General features: G+C 38.4%; 1 protein-coding gene across 4 annotated transcripts in view; it reads left to right on the forward strand.

Annotated features, from left to right (window-relative positions):
- The window catches only part of LOC109698442 (solute carrier organic anion transporter family member 5A1), a 137,875-nt gene that overhangs the window by 109,284 nt on the left and 11,336 nt on the right, over positions 1 to 17,255 (forward strand). For all 4 annotated transcript variants that reach the window (XR_012446316.1, XM_074068545.1, XM_074068546.1 and 1 more), the window contains 2 exons: positions 812 to 1,010; positions 14,970 to 15,129. Coding sequence is in view for 3 of the 4 variants with exons in the window: in XM_074068545.1 (XP_073924646.1) it covers positions 812 to 1,010; positions 14,970 to 15,129 (359 nt within the window). In the remaining variant the exon portion in view is untranslated. The remainder of the gene's footprint in view (positions 1 to 811; positions 1,011 to 14,969; positions 15,130 to 17,255) is intronic.

The raw sequence follows: 17,255 nt of genomic DNA on the forward strand, positions 1-17,255 counted from the left end.
TTTACACAAGTGTTAACATGTGTGTATTCTATTACATTTTTCTTTAATTCAATATTGTCTTTGTAAGATTCATTCACATAGTGACATATAGCTACATTTCTTACTTTGCCTTACTGCATGGTAGTATTCCATAGTACGGATATGCTACATACAGTGAAAATTTGGTTTATTTCCAGTTTTGGCTATCATGGTGCTTCAAATATCTTATCCACTTCTTTTGGTACCCATTCAGGGTATAGATCCAGGGATGGAATTGCATGGAATTTACAGAATGTACATATATTCAACTGTAACATACAACACCAAGCTTTTTTTCAAAGTAGTATTTATGTCCCACCAATGCACAGAATTCCGATGTGCTGTATCTTTGACAACACGTGATATTATTGCACTTTAAAATTTTCCAACATGACTGGTGTAATCTATAGCAAGATTACCATACATGGCGCGGACTGGACTTTAATCTATATTTCCCTCTTAGTAATAAGATAGCTGCTTCCATATGTTTATTTATTATTTGAGCTTTTTCTTTGATGAGGACCAATTCAAGTTTTTCTCACTTTCTAATGGGTTGTTTGTCTTACTTTATTGCTTTGTAAAAGTGTTTTATTCCATCTGCATATGAACCCTTTGTTGATTTATGTGTTGGAAATAATATTCTACCATAAAATCAAACACACTGAAAATTTATTGATTACAATGATATTTTATTTACTTTTTAGTACTAATGAGCAGGTGAAACGGAATAATTAAAAAAGACAAATAATAATCTAAATAGTTCAAATTAATCCTTTCCTTCTCTTCTTTCTAGGTGTCATTATTGTCCCCAGTGCTGGTGTCGGTATTGTCCTGGGAGGTTACATTATAAAAAAATTGAAACTTGGTGCAAGAGAATCTGCAAAGCTAGCAATGATCTGCAGTGGTGTGTCTTTACTGTGCTTTTCAACCCTATTTATTGTTGGGTGTGAAAGTATTAATCTGGGAGGCATAAACATCCCTTATACAACAGGGTAAGTACCTCTGAAGAGCCATCCATGTTCACATGATAGAAGTGCAAAGTTCTGTGGTATTTCTGAACCCAGTGTCAGACTCTACCCCTTCCTCCCAACTGTCCTGCCCTACATGGAGCCCATGCTCCTAGAGGGCAGAGGCCATGGTTGATCTATGTCTTTTTTGATCCTCACAGAGTGACCTTAATAGCATTTTCATTACAGATGAGGTGAAATGCTTGTTAGGTTAATGAAAACTGTTGTGCTTTAATGTAATATTCTCAATAACTAATATGTTTACATAGCATTAAAACATCAAGTTCAATGAAAATACAATGCACGGTGAAAAATCTTGCTTTTACGTCAGTCCTCCATTCATCTATTTCTTCCCACTTCTCCAACCAAAGATAAACCAGATAACCACATTTTGTGTGTGTGTGTGTGTGTGTGTATGTGCATCCTTTAGGGTTTCTTTATGCAAGAAACTATGACTATATATTTTCAGTTTTCCCTATGTTATATCCAACATATAACATTCTGCATGTACTTTTCTGAGCTTTGTTCTTATTTAGCAATATAACTTGGATATCTTCCTGCACAAGTAGTAAGAATACAAAGCATAGTTAACACTTACACTGACTCTACTTCATGCCAAGCATTCTTTTAAGTGCCCTACAGATATTAATTCATGAATCGTCTCAGCAGCACTGTGAGGTAGGTGTATTCTTGTCCCAGTTTTACAGATGACAAAACTGAGATACAAATTACCCACGTCATTCATTCAACATTTAGCAGGGCCACCTTCTCAGAGACTTTCGTTTTCTGCATGGTGTAAAGGAGCCTCGTCCCTACTCTTGATCATGTTATTCCTCCTTAATTCCCCATAACATTTAGCATATCTGAAACTACCTTGTTTAATTACTTGCTTTGCTCTTGTCTTCTAGCTCTAAAACATGAGCTCCTTGAGAGGAGTTGCTATGGTCATCTATACAAAGCTGCATCCTTGCCACCTAAGACAATGCATGACATTTGTTGCATGGATGGATGGATGAATGCATGTATGGATGTCTCCACACTTTGTTCATCCATCATAGTAGGCAATTTCTGAATTTTATTGAACATATACGTCATTTTTTCTGTCTCAGAAATTTTCCTCTACATCTTTACTCATTTTCACCTCTTATTTTTCCCAATGTAACCCAGGACTCCTGATAATCAGGAGTTCCCTATATGTTTAATTTATTGCATCATATTTCATGTGTTCTTGTCTTTTGCTATAAGAACTTTCCCCAGACTTTGACACAGGATCACATCATGTAGCCCAGGCTAGCCTTGAACTTGCTGTATAATCCGGACTGGCCTGCATTCCCAATCCTCCTGCCTTCGCCTTTCAAAGTCTGGCCCATTATAGGCATGGACCACCATGCCTAACTTTTTTTTTGAGGGTGATTTTTTTCTTTGTTGAATCCTGAGTATTCACTTTTTATAGCATCCTGATGTTGTTTTAGAGAGTACAATCTTCTCAGACCTCTCTGGACATATAGTCATATTTCTTTCATTTGTTTCTGTGCCTTCCATTTTATCATTTTGTTTTAAAGGTCAATCTTCCTAATTTATTTGTTCTGGGTTTTGCAAGTTGGCAGCACTCAGTCTAACATCTCTCAGGCTATGTATGTCCTTCCCTCCATCCCAGATATGAGAATGAGTGTTTTTTATTCTTAGTTGTCAACTTGTAGAGTAGATCAGCTTTTTGAGTTTCTTCCAGTTTGTTTAGAGAGGAGCTTTCTGGACCTGAATTGGAGCTGGGGGTGAGTGCACATGAAAATGGAAGGGCCCACCGACACCATTTTTCTCCCCAGAGGGTTCCATTGTGTTCTTCTCCACATCTCCCATCTGCTGACTTTGGGCTCAGAGCCTTGTGGAGGTTCCTCTGGACAGGCTGGCCCCTGTCCTCCATGGTGACATCTGGGCTTTGCCCATAAATCCATGTCTGTCTTCTCACCATTTCATGACATTTGGTGCTGCTCTTTCCATTTCTCCATGCTGTGTGGCTTAATTACTTTTTATTCTACTCCACTTTTATTTTAAGTGTGTTCTCAGAAGGAATGGGAAACAGACTCAATATCTTACCTGCTTTGAAACTTCAAGTCCCCTGGAGACTTGGAAAGCACTTGTTTAACCTTACTCTGTCCTGCCAATCCTGAATCACCTGCTTCTGGCCTCTCCTAGCACAACTGGGGAAAATTATGTAATTGTGCTGATTGACTCCATTACAAATTTATGAGTTCCAATCCTAGCAGGCCCTCATCTTTGCTGAGCAATCCATTTACTTAGCACTAGTCAGTATCCTTGTCCCCAAGCCCATGATGATGGCTTTTTTTTAAATCCCTTTCCTCTAGTCCTTAATCCTCCCCTAGTTTTGTTTTTCCTAGTAGACAACCAATTCCTTGTTAATGAGAAAATGGAGTTACCAAGAATGAACCTTCTGAAGTTTTCTCCCCTCTCCCCTTAAACTCTCTTGTCTAGGATAGTATATGGTAAGTATTGCTCTATCATTTTCCAGCCATGTAACCTAGCCAAAAAAATTACCAAATATTACTGCATATTGGTTTCCTCATATGTAAAGCCAATGAGAATGTCAATCTTTCCTGGTCACAAGCATAATTATAAAACCTATGTGGTTAAAAAAAAAAACAATACAGATGCTGTGGCTCGTGACTGTAATCTTAGCTACTCAGAAGGGAGAGTTTGGGAGAATCAGAGTTCGAGGCCAGCCCAGGCAAAAGGTTTGTGAGACCCCTTCTCAATCAATAAAAAGTTGGATGTGTTGGCATGCACCTGTCATACCTTCTTCCCAGCAAGAAGCGTAAATAATATCACAGTCCAGGCTGGCTTGGGCATAAAAAAACCACAGCAGAAAAGGCTAGAGGATATGGCTTAAGTGGTAGATCACCTGCCTTGCAAACTTGAGGGCTGAGTTCAAGCCCCAGTATTACTACCAAAAAAAATTTTTTAGTAATACCAAAAGACAAAAAATGAAAAGTCAATTTTGCCCCTCCCTACTTCCTGTTTTCTGTCTTCAACCTCCAGCTTAAAGGATTCAGATGTTTTAAATGAATCTTAAGGTTTTAATTTTGAGGATTACTTGTTTTGAGATATTTTGAGGCAGGGTCTAACTATGTAGTCCACACTAGCCTAGAACCACCATACCCTTGCCTCTGCCTCCTGAGTGCTGAGATTACAGACATATGCCACCATGCCCAACCTGATTGAGGTCTCATGTTTTCTAGTACAAAGTCCAGCACTAAGAATGTATTGAAAAAGTTACTTTCTTGTCTTTATCATCATGGATCATGCAAAGCAACTCTATTTTCTTCTTTAAAACATGAATGCATGTTGGGCTTCCACCTCTGCTGGGAGGTATTACTGTGTTGATGAACCTAGTAAGAACTTGATGTAAACATACACCTGAATTTTCTGAATCCATGATTTATGGTATACCTCTTCTCGTTTGGTTTTAATTATCCAAGAAAAAGCAATTAGGAGTGCTAATTAGGAGTGCTGGCCCCACTGCAGGTTCTAGTTTTGTTCTGCTGTTTGCAGTCTGACTTCAATAAAGTTTATGAATTAGCAAAAGAATAACCCAGTTTCCATGGAGAATTTTTCTGGCTCCCCAACTACTTCTAGGAAGATAATCTGAGAATGAATTAGTATAAATTATTTTGAGTCTTGCAGCCGTACAGGCATGCTACTTTTAGCATATGAAGAAGCCTGGAAGTGAGGGGGGTGGGGAGGAGAGAGAGGGGACAGGGGGCAGGAGGGAGAAATGGCCCAAACAATATATGCGCATACGAATAAATGAATTTTTTTTAAAAAGGGGCGTCTTTTCCATGGAGGGAAGGGACTGCATTTCAGCTTCCCTCCTTTGTCTGGGTTCTCTTCTGCAGAATGAGAAGAGAACTTGATGAATGGGATGTGCTGGCCTGTCTTCTAAAAATTGTTTCCTGCTCTTCATGATTTTCACACTTGCACTTTGGTATTTCTTCCTTCTATAAAGAGAAAAATGAAGCTGTGGCAGTGAAGAGAGGACTCTTTGTTGGGTACCTGTTTGGCTCAGGGATGGTGCAATAGGTACTTAGTCTTTATTGGTAATTTTTCCAACGTTGTTATCCACAGTTCAGTGAGAGAAACTGAGGCTTAGAGATTGTGTAAACTGCCCAAATTTATCAGTTAATAAAGAGTGTAAGTCAGTTTTTTAACTGCTGTGACAAAGTTGTTGAGAGAAAACAATTTAAAAGGAGACGGGATTTATTTTGGCTCCATGGTCCACTGTCTGTTACTCTGAGCCTGAGGCGAGGCTGAGCATCATGGTGGTGAGTGGTTATTTCCTCCTCCATATGGCAACCGGGAAGAGCAGTGGGAGTGGGGGGGCCAGAGACAAGACATAGCCTTCAAGTGCAAGCCTCCAGCGACTCACTTACTTCAACTAAGTCTCATCTCCAAATACCTCTTCAGCTATGAGCTCGTCAGTGGAGTAATCCACGGATGAAGTTCGTGTTCTCGTGATCTAATCACCCTTCGATAGCTCTACTGGCTGGGGATCAGGCCTTCACGCGCGAGCCTTTGGGGGAAGGGAGACCCTTCGTATCCAAACCTTAGCAGTGGAGCCAGATCCCAACCTAGCTATTTGAGGAGTTGTGTTTTTTCTGGACACCACATTGAAGTGCTGTTTTATGTTACATACCATGTACAAACACGTATGCCTTCTTTCTGTACCTTCTTCCTAATGGAGCAGCAAAGGAGTCTCCATTTCTCCTGTTCTGCCCTGATTTCTAGTGTTTCAAGACAAGTTGCAGACATAATACATACCTCCTGCACTTGCTCTTTGGCTCTTGGGTCAGCCAGTTGGACTTTTTACCTTAGTCTTGTGAATAGAGGCAACTATTTAACTATGGTTGTTATTTTACTATGCTTGGATTTCACGTGAGGATTCTGATAGTGTCTATCTTGTTGAATTGCTGCAAGCACTGAATGAGGCACTTGCAAATTCCTTAACCTCCCTGTATCAATTTCATTTCATTTCTTTCTTTGTTTCTTTCTTTACATCTTTCTTTCTTTCTTTCTGTACTGGAGATTGAATCCAGGGCCTTGCACGTACTAGGAAAGGGCTCTGCCACTAAGCTACCTCCCCAGCCCTCTGTGCCTCAATTTCTTAAGCATTAAGATTTCTGGGCTCTCTATAAATCTCTAAGATTAAGACAGATAAATATTAAGAAATTGGCAACTATTTAATGATATTTTTCTCCTTATTATATGAGAAGATAGAGGCCTAGAGAAATTAAATCACTTGCTTGAACTCACACAGCTAGAAACTGGCCGATTTAGAGTTTGAACCCAGGTTTCTCTGATTCTGAGTGCAGTGTTTTCGGTTGTTAAGCTATTCTGAAAGAAAAGGACAAAACATAAAGAACAAAGCATAATGTATATGCTGATTCCATTCCTTAAAGCTATGTGAGGGCTTCCATGTTCACCAGCATGGTGAGTTTTCAGACCTTAAAGGAATTAATGAGCCCCCTAACTGACTGGGATAGGGTTAGGATGTTTAGGAGAATAAAAATGTTCTGGGAACCCAAGATAGAGCTACAGTCTTTCTGTAGGATGAACCCAATGTATTTCAGTAGTTCCATTAGAAAATTTAGATTTGAGCTGGACACCAGTGATTCACACCTTTAATCCTAGCTTCTTGGGAGGCAGAAGTCAGAAGGACTGCAGTTCAAAGCCAGCCTGGGCAAGACCTTATCTTGAAGATATCCAACACAAAACAAGGCTGGCAGAGTGGCTTACGTGGTAGAGCACCTGCCTGGCAAGCGTGAGTTCAAACTCCAGTACTGCCAGGAAAAAGAGAGAGAGAGAAGGAAAGAAAATTTAGATTTGATAGCCAAGATGTGTAAATTACCTAAATGTCCATGACAGATAAATGAATAAAGAACATGTGAATACACACACACACACACACACAAAATAGGACACTATTCAGTATTTAAAAAGGAGGAAATTCTGAATATGCAACAACATAAACCTTGAGGGAATTATGTTAGTGAAAATAAGCCAGTTACAGAAAGTCAAAGACTGTATAAGGTATTTAAAATAGTCAAATCCATAGATTCAAAGAGTGGCATGGCAGTCACCTACTGGAGGGGAAATAGGAAGTTGCTAATTGACAGGAATAAAGTTTTCATTGTGCAAGAAAAGTAATAAGCTCTAGAGATCTGCTGTACAACACTGTACCCAGAGTCAAGACTACTCTTACCACTTAAAAATTTGTTATGTGGTGGACTGGGGGTGTAGCCCAGTGGAAGTGTGGAGGTTTAGCATGTATAAGGCCTTGTTCAATCCCCAGCATCATTAAAAAAGGAAAAAAATTGTAAGTTGTTAAGCAGGCAGAGCTCATGTTCAGTGTTCTAATTGCAATAAAATAAAAATTAAAAATAAAGCAACTTCAGATCTGAGAATCTGGTGAGTTTTCACTATTAAATACTCTGGAACTGTAGCTAGAAACCTATCCAACTTCCAACTCAAGTAATTACATCCCAAGCACCCATGATTTCCATGCATTTTAATTAGGAAATGTGTTTGACTTCCCCTCTGTGGCTGCTGAATTGTATTTCACACAGGTGTGTCTTAATCATCTTGCTGCCAAAAGAACTGGCATTTACTAGAGAACTGTGGCTTAAATGACATTTTGTGTAATGTGAGTTATTGCTCCTGACTACTTTTTCTTCAAATAATTTCTTTTTTTTAGGAGATTTTCATGGACTAGGTGTATAGCTACAGTACGTTCATGCAAACAATTGAATATACAATAAAATGATGAATTTATTGAGTAAGATAATAGTGAATTTAGGTTTATCTATTTTCTTTTTTCTTTTGTTGTGCTGGGTGGGGGTACATTGTGGCATTTACAAAAGTTCTTACAACATGTCAAATATATCATACTTGAATTCACCCCCTCCACTATTCTGTTTTATTCCCCCCATTCCTGGAATAGTTTCAACAGATATCATTTTTCCATTTACATACTTGTGTACTCAGTATTTGCACTATATTCACCCTCCCCTGCCCTTTGCCCACCTCTTCCCCCCTCTCACTGGTACCAACCCCTCTCCTGTTCCACACTTCTATTTTCTGATATTTCTTCAAATAATTTCTAAAAATTAGTTTAAATCTGATGTGAATGTACAGAATTTCTAACCAGTACTGCCTTGATAAATCATTTAATAGTTCTAGCTTTATTCTCTTTCATTTATCAAGTGTCATCTCTTTGAACTTAAAGTAAATCCATTATATCATCTTCTGATTTTGTGACTTTAGTTATTGCACCAACACTTTTCCAGGGTGATTTCTTGAACTTCCAAATGACAGAGAAATGACAACTTTCTGTTCGGGGGAGTGACTGTTGGATAAAATGATCCACCTACTCCTGCCCAGGTCCAAAATTTCAGAGGCTGAAGTTTGTTTTCTTAACACAGATTTGCCCCATAGTATTCAGATTACTGAAATTAAATAGATGCAGTCTGTTAATTCATTCCTTTGCCTCAGTGTCTCACAAGTGCTTCTCATCTTCCTTGTCACCTGGCCTTGTCGTTGCGCAACATGGCATATTTAGAGAGTAGGCAGCCTCCCATGTGAGTAGTCTTTCTGGCCAGATCACACCTAAGTTTTCTAATTAAACCATTCATCTCCTCCATCTCCTCACCTGTGTCTCATGGGCTGTTTATTACCCTGAGGGTTTTTTTTTTTCCTCACTGTTTAAATCTTTTGGTGCTATTAAAAACCTTTATTTATTATAGATATTATAATTTCATATGTTATATATTACTAATTTTGAGAGAAATTTAATTGCTAAAATTAGAGGGACAAGAGTTTGCTTAAAGGAACTTGGGTATCCATGGCCCTTTTATTTTAGGTACTTTTATTAATAGGCTTAGCTCTATAAGTTGCACTGCTCTCTCCAAATATCTGGTTTCATCTATTTTTGGCTTTACTTAGAGACACAAACAAAATTTGTTTTACTTCATTTTAGGAGTATGGAGAAGATATGAACTATGAGCAAATCTTTTCATTGGGTTTTAAATTTTGTCATCAAGATTAAACAAATCAACATGAGTCTATAAGAATACATAATATTTCTTTGAACATGATAAGCCTTTTTTATTTTAAAAGTGCCATGAATATTATTAAACTCAGGAACAAATTTCCCAGCCAATGGTTATATTAGCATAGTTGATGGAAAAACAGTCATCATGTAATGTGAGCAGGAAATAAAGCAGAATTTAAAATTCTGTATACAATCTTGATAGCAATATGTTGTTTACGTTAATCCATATATACATCAAAAGAAGACTAGAGAAGACCAAAAGGAAATATACTAAAAGCATGCTGTAGATATTTCTGGATAAAAGAATATCAATGAGTTTAATTCTTAGTCCTTTCATATATTCTAAATTTTCTACATTAAAGATGTATTACTTTAATAATAAGATAGTTTAAACACTACACATGACCACATCAGTTTGGTAAAAAAATTTGAACAGATGGTTTATAAATTATAAGTTATTACATTTAAGTTTTAAACTATACTTTGAGTTTGTTGGTTATAAAGCTGAAGAAGCTTTAACAATAAAAATGACAACTAGACTGGTAATCAAAACTTTCAAGACTATTTTCCTCTAGTCAGCCTATGCTGTCACATGTTTTATTGTATGCACCCCTTCATTGATTATCCTGGCTCTTTTTTTATGTAGGGAGGAAGAGTATGATAGCCATAGATGAAAAGATTTGACTCAAGGTCATGCATCTACTTAATGGTAGGCATTTGATTCCAGTCTAGTTATTTCCCCATTATTCCTTGTAGGAGTAAAGCAGAAAATTACTTCTTCTTTTTTGAAAATAAAAGCATATTGTAGACCTTTTCCACTGTTCATTTTGTGATTGCGTCACTGGTATTCACTAAGACTTCTTCCACATAACAAGCCATTGTCTTGGAGCCTGTGTGTCCTAGGCACAGTGCTGGCACTGGACGTGTGTTTAGTCATCAAGGCCCCCAGCAACCCTGCATGTAATACAGACATTTTACAAACATACACTCTAAAGTTCACAGCCCTTGTAAATTTGAAGATGGAAGCTAATTTAGGTCTTTCCAATTTAATATCCAGGATCATTGAATGCTGAGTGTCAGGGAGGCTGCACTATCTTTCTCCAGGAAAAAGAAAGGAGGATGAGCCACTCAGATGACTTGTTCTGGAGAAAGCAAAACTATGGAAAGCCCTCCTCATGTAGAGGTTTAAGGCGACACTCTATGGAGACAGATAAAACTGGATTTAAATCCATTTCTGACTTTGACTTAGCTGTGTGACTTGGGTAATACCTACCCTTTCAAATCTTCAAGTCTTTTGTGAACAGCAATAATCATTATAATTCTTATGAGGAATGAATGAGATAACATACAGAGATCTCAGTACATGGAGTAAAAATAAGGCTCTGAGAAAGGACTGGGGACATGACTTAAGTGGTTGAGCACCTGCCTAGCAAGTGCGAGGCCCTGCATTTAAACCCCAGGACCACCAAAAATAAAGAAATAAATAAATAGGGCTCCAGTAATGTTAGTTTTAAATAATAATGATGACTATGAGCATGGTAATAATAATTAGAAACCTGAAGTTACACAGCTATATATAGCCAAGGAAGGATTTTAATATGAAACCAAAAATGTAAGTGAAGTTGAAAGAAACTTCTAATTGAAGTTTTCTTGAGGACTGAGATTAAATTGATAAAGATTAATAAGAAATTATGAGGAAGAAACCAAGTTTTTCTAATTGCTTAGTGCGTGTTACTCGACAGGTTTTTGACATGTGAATCATAATTCCTTTAATCTATGTGACTTGAGCACAGCATTTGTGAATTTGGGGTATAGTGATGGAGCACGGTTGCTGGTGTGTGTGTGTGTGTGTGCATTGAGGGCAATCGTGTTCTTACATACCCAGCTGTAATGCCTCCTATAGCAGAGGTTTGGGTTTTTTTTTTTTTTTTTAAAAAACTTATATTAACAATATCTGTTTTGTCATTAGATATCATTTAAAATAAATATTGCTCCTTAAGTATCTGATTAAATAAAGGTCAGGTAACACAGCTGTTATGTTTTCTTCTTATTCCCTTTTTGGTTGTTGTTTCCCCGGGGCTGGTTTTCTTAAGGCCTCAGTGATTATGGTTCATGCCATTACACCTCAGAGTTTCCTGTTCTTGAAAGTCAGCAGGCTACTAGCTAGTCTCAGAGACTCCTTCCATGTTTCTAGCTCTAAATTCCATGATTTTTGCAGGAAGATATTAGGTGTAACCAGGATATCTTGCTAGCAGTTTGGACCACACAGTTATAAGTATTTGCTAGTGAAAATCAAGCCTTGCACATGAAAATCAAGCCTTGCACTTCACTCGGTATTAACATTTTTTTTGATTCATGAGCTAGTATGAATATCTCATTTGGAAGGCCATCTTGCCAAAAGTGCTTTCTTTTTTGGAAAGGTGGTTCATGGTCCCTTTGCACAAGGATAAGTTCAGTTCACAGTAAGTGTCCTTGTGCATTTTATGTTCCCATCATGGGTTCATTTCTGGCCTATGAGAGATTAATTAGTGCTAGTCAGGTTTAGACACTGTACTACGGTTAGAATCCAGTCTCGTCTGCAGCCATACCACCTTGTACATACCCAAGCTCATCTCTTCTTGGAAATTAAGCAAGGTCAGGCTGGGTGAGTACTTGCATAGGAGAATCCAGTCTCTTGTCTGAAGAGTGAATGACAAATAAGATGGTATTTTCTTTAAAATTATTTCCTTTTTAATCGACACTGTGAGGGATGAACCATGTTAGCAACTTTCTCTTTGTGCTACTGTTGTCTTTTCTCCAATGACTTTTTCATGAATGCACATTTCCTTTCATTGCTATTTGTATTTCTTGCCCAAGCTGACTTTCTGTGAGTATTTCATATCATAGCTTTTCTCTGTATTAGACACCATGGTCTCATGAGAAAAGCAGACATATCCAAGGGTGACCTGACACTGTGCCTGTTTACTGAATTCAGTTAAGCCTTTGTCTGCCAGTAGTCAGTGGGATTTGAGCATCTGTTGATGTTTTCCTTAGGCTCCTTCCTTTTGGATGGATGTACTCTTAAATGACAGGCATTTGGACTCTGTGGCTGTCATAGATGAAGGTAGAGCATACTATGAATAGAAATGCCAACTGACTTCTAGATGGCAGCAGTGATAACTGTTGGTGTACTACTGAAGCCTGTCAGTTTTAGTGACTAAGTGCAAACACAATAAAGCCTTTTTATGTGGCTACTGCTTGGACTTCAGGTACTGTAGCACTGGTAAAGAGAACACTGGTACACACTGAGTACTTTTCATACAGTAGCAGTTCATGTGACATTAATCAGCTTCTGTGACCCTGCATTTCATCATTTCATCTTGTGTAGACTGTGGCGGTTAGTCTAGAATGAGTTATTTGGCCTGAGGTCTCATCCTCAGTGCTGTTGACGTTTGGGCCAGGTGATTCTCTGCTGTGGGCAACAGGGGCTGTCCTCTGCACTGTGTGATATCGAGCACCCTTCTGAGCCCTGCCTTCCAGGTGCCAGCAGAACTCTTAGTTGTGACAATCAAGACTGTCCTGACATTGCCAAATATTCCCTGAGGGACAAAGTCACCCCAGTTGAGAACTTCTGGTCTGGAATTACTGAAAGTGTTTTGATATTAAGAGTTTGTGAACATAATTGATTAACCTTCTGATAATTTTTTTCTGGGAGGTGACATGGATGAAGAACAGAATGTATTTGACTTTTGCCTTGTTAGAGGATTTCTTTTTTTCTTTTTCTCTTTTTTTATCTTTTTGAGACAAGGTAGACTAGGCTGTCCTCGAACTCTCCATCCTCCTGAGACCAGCCTCCAAAATGCTGGAATTGCAGGAATGAGCCACCATTGATGACTTTGGAAGGCTTTCTAGAAGTCTTTTCTAGGAGGACTTTGATATTGCTTTGAATTTGTTTCTGCCATTGAACTTGAGGACTCAATTATGGAAGTGTGAAAGAGGCCACAGGGCCTTGGAACAAACAACCTACTAAAATTATAGATGAAACATATGATTGGGCTCTGCTACTGGATACGTGGTAACAACATAGTCTTTGAAGATAATTTCTGGCACATAACAAGGCATTCTCTCTAATTTCATTTTTCTTTTTTTGCCATACTGAGGTTTGAACTCAGGGCCTCACACTTGCTAGGCAAGCATTCTACCTCTTGAGCCATGCCCCCAGTCCTTTTTGCTTTAGTTTATTTTTCAGATAAGGTCTTGCACTTTTGCCTGGGCTGGACCATAATTTTGTTACCTCTGTCTCCTGAGTAGCTGGGATTACAGACGTGCACCACCAGACCCGGCCCATTCCCAAATATTTGTCAAATGGATGAATAATGTATACGTAGATGGAAGAATGAAGGAGATGCCTTAGATTTAGCTTTAGGAACAGTATTTGTCAGCAGTACATAAAAACAGTGACATGATGATGAAAACATGAGTCACTTTATGGAGTCACCTTTGTTCTTTATTGAGTCCCCCTGCGTGTCTGCCTGCCTCTGATCTTCATTGCCATTTTGCCCCTCTATTTCCAGCCTTGTATCCTTACTTTCCTTTGTTGCCTGACTTGATTTCCTGAGAGCTTTTCATGTTGTACCTTTTCTTTGTGTCACACCATGGTCTCCTGGGAAAACAAACCCACTATGTTTGATTGTGAATCTATGTCTGGGCGTTCCTGAATGAAAAACTGCTTAATCTTTCTTCTTTAGTTGTTTGAATGAAACTAGTAATGGGACTCCTGATCAGTCACTTTGAAAATCACTTCCTTTTGATGTTCTAGAGTCTGTCGCTCTCTTTGATAAGTTATCCTAGAACAAGCAAAGCTTTTAGTCTAAGAATCCTATATTGATAACTGGGATTGGTGAAATTTGTGTTTACAGACTTACAATGATGTTATTCATTTGGTACTGAAAGTTATTTTCTCTATTTTATAGTTTAAAATTTTGATAAGTGAGGATATGCTGATTATGCTGATTTGATCATTATACAATATATACATACATTAAGATAGCATGCCATACTGCATTTGCACAATCATTCCATATCAATAAAAAATCAGTTAATCTAGCACTGGTGACTCATGCCTGTAAGCCTAGCAACTTAGGAGGCTAAGATCGGGAGGATTACAGTTTGAGGCCAGTCCAGGCAAATAGTTCTCAAGACCCCATCTCCAAAATAACCAGAGCAAAATGGACTGAAAGTGTGGCTCAAATAGTAGAGCACCTACTTTGCAAGCATGAAGCCCTGAGTTCAAATCCCAGTCCCACTAAAAAAAATCAATTAGATCTGAGGGTTTGGCTTAGTGGTATAGTAAGTGCTTAGCATGTAGAAAGTATTGGGTTCAATCCCCAGCACCCCATAAAGTAAAATATCCCAAATTTGCTAAAACATAGAGCCAAGTGCTCACAGTTATATAAGTGAGAAAAAGTGAGGAGTTATAAAAAAGTTGCTGAGCCCAGAGTTGCTAGCACATCCAGCCAGGTGCTGGCAGTAAGTGAACAGTTATCTGAATCCAGACATGAGATCAGATCCAGAGACTCAAAATGGAGGGTAAAATTGAAACATGACAGGTAATTTGATTAAAAAAAAAAAAGTATTGATTCTGTAGTACAGAACGCTGAAACCTTCTTCTTCATTTTGTTTTAAAGTCATAAAAGTAATTATGGAGGTGACTACTTCATGCACCATAGTTTTGATTAATGGGAATATCCTCTCTAAAAGGGACAAGTTGCTAAATATCAAAAACCTTCCTCTCAGTTTCATTTTAACACATGCTGCTCACGTTTGCCTCTTTCCTCTCTTAGACCTTCCCTGACCATGCCCCATAGGAACCTGACAGGAAGCTGCAATGTGAATTGTGGTTGTAAAATACACGAGTATGAGCCAGTCTGTGGATCAGATGGAATTACCTATTTTAACCCTTGTCTGGCCGGCTGTGTTAATAGTGGTAATCTTAGCACTGGGGTGAGTATATTTCATAAATTCCTCTTCTGTGGTTTATCCAACATGCTGCGACAAGGACAGAATAGGATTCAGATGCAGCCCCAATGACTTTGGCCTCCCTTTTCAAGAGGCTGCAGATAGCTCCCTCTGACAAATACCTAGCAGAAAGAAAGCTATGCAGTGCTGTCAATCTTTCCAGGGATGAAATTTGGTTCTTCATCCACCCTCTTCTACTTTACATTTCATGCCAACTCAGTGAAACTTGATACGGTTGAGCCTTCCACTTGTGCCCCGACAGGGCCTTGTAAACGATTTGAAGGTTAAGATGACCACAGTTGGTGCCGACAGAGGACTAGGAGAGCACTCCCCTGACAGGAGTCTGAAAGATGGGCAATGCCCATTTTTCATAGACTATCATTTCAGTTCAGACTTTTTTTAACTTTCAGAGTAAAACTATTTCTGTCATTCAAGAATAGGCTATTTTGAGAATTCCCTTCCCTGTGAATTATAAGTAGGCTGTAATACTGTGAGAGAAGGTTTTCACAGTTTACTCCATTCTTTATTGAGACTGGTTTGACTCTTTGCATAAGAACAAATTGTAGGCAGTTGCTTTAATTAAAAGGCTAAAACACATTTGCTTGTGTGTACAGGTGATAAGGGATTATACCATTGACTGAATTTGGGGGGATGCCATTTTTGATTTCTGAGTTTGAAACTAGAGTGATAAATTGAGCATTCCTGTTGCTGATTGCCCATTATACAATTGGTGAGTTCCAGTACATGACCATGTTGAAAGAGATCACGAGATCTGTTCTTCTCAGTGGCCAAATTCTCTCTGGGGAATGAGCGAGTCATCTGGGGCACAGTGCTCATTTTTTTTTAGAACAGCAATCTTTTGAGCATAGATGACCAAATAGCACCTCAGCTTTACTCCTGCTCTAAGTGGTCACCCTGAGAACTAGTTCAGCTAATTCCCATTCAAAAAAAGAAAAAGCAACATTATACACAAAAGTAGTTTTTAACATTTGTGGGTTTATTTTGGTGTATAAGTATCACCCAATAAAGTTTCATTTTTCACTTTTGTTTTTGCTTTCAGTCAAAATTTTGGCAGTTATCAGAGAAGATTTGGTTTCTTTTGCACCTCTGTATTTTCAGCCCCTTCCAAATGGCACCTGATAAATCAGCAGGGATTCAGATATTTGTTGGAAAAACCGACTAGTGATTTTTTTTGCTCAGCAGTGTTTCCTGACAGCTAGATTCTCTCAGAGTCCAGGAGCAGTATTGGGCAGGGACAGTAATCACCAGATGAAAGTGACATCCATGGAATGTATTATTTATTCACAGAGTGGAGATTGCCAGCTAATTAAGGGAGTGGCAATGAGAAGTCACTATCATGGCACGATGTCATCATTTTTGCATTATGAATCTACTTAATAGACATCAATTTTAGGACCCACTGGGTGCTTAAGGATGTGCTAGGTATTTCTGGTGAACAAAAATAAAAATCAGGCTGAGCCCCTGTTTTGTGGGGCTTCTATAATTGGAGAGTGCCAGAGTTCAGTAGCAACTGATTTAGAAGGTGAATGTCATAGAAATATGAGTTGGAAGTTTCTTGGAAAAAGTTTAGTTTTAAACCATTTTGCAAGAAACTATACCAAGAATGGGAGAAGAAGAGGAATAAAGGAGGATGGAGGAGATTAATTCAACTACGAAATATTATAAGAACTTTTGTAAATGTCACAATGTACCCCTAGTACAGCAATAATATGAAAATTTTAAAATGAAGCCAGATGCTGGTGGTTCATGCCTGTAACCCTAGCTACTCAGGAGGCAGAGATCAGAGGATTGAGGTTTGAAGCCAGCCCAGGTAAAATGTTCAAGAGACACTATCTTGAAAAACCCTTCACAAAAATAGGGCTGCTGGAGTGGCTCAAGGTGAAGGCCCTGAGTTCAAGCCCCAGTACTGCAAAAAATAAATGAATAAAATAAAATCTTCTGTAAAATTAAAAAACAAAAACAAAAAAAACACTTTGACCAGCAGACTTTGGTACTGTCAGACACACACTTTAACCCTTTATTACTGTCATGAGGAAGGTGTTCTCAGTGCATATCTTGCATTTTTAAAATACTAGAGTTTTTTTAGAGCA

Source organism: Castor canadensis, chromosome 3 (genome assembly GCF_047511655.1).
Source record: "Castor canadensis chromosome 3, mCasCan1.hap1v2, whole genome shotgun sequence".
In the NCBI taxonomy this organism is placed as follows: Eukaryota; Metazoa; Chordata; class Mammalia; order Rodentia; family Castoridae; genus Castor; species Castor canadensis.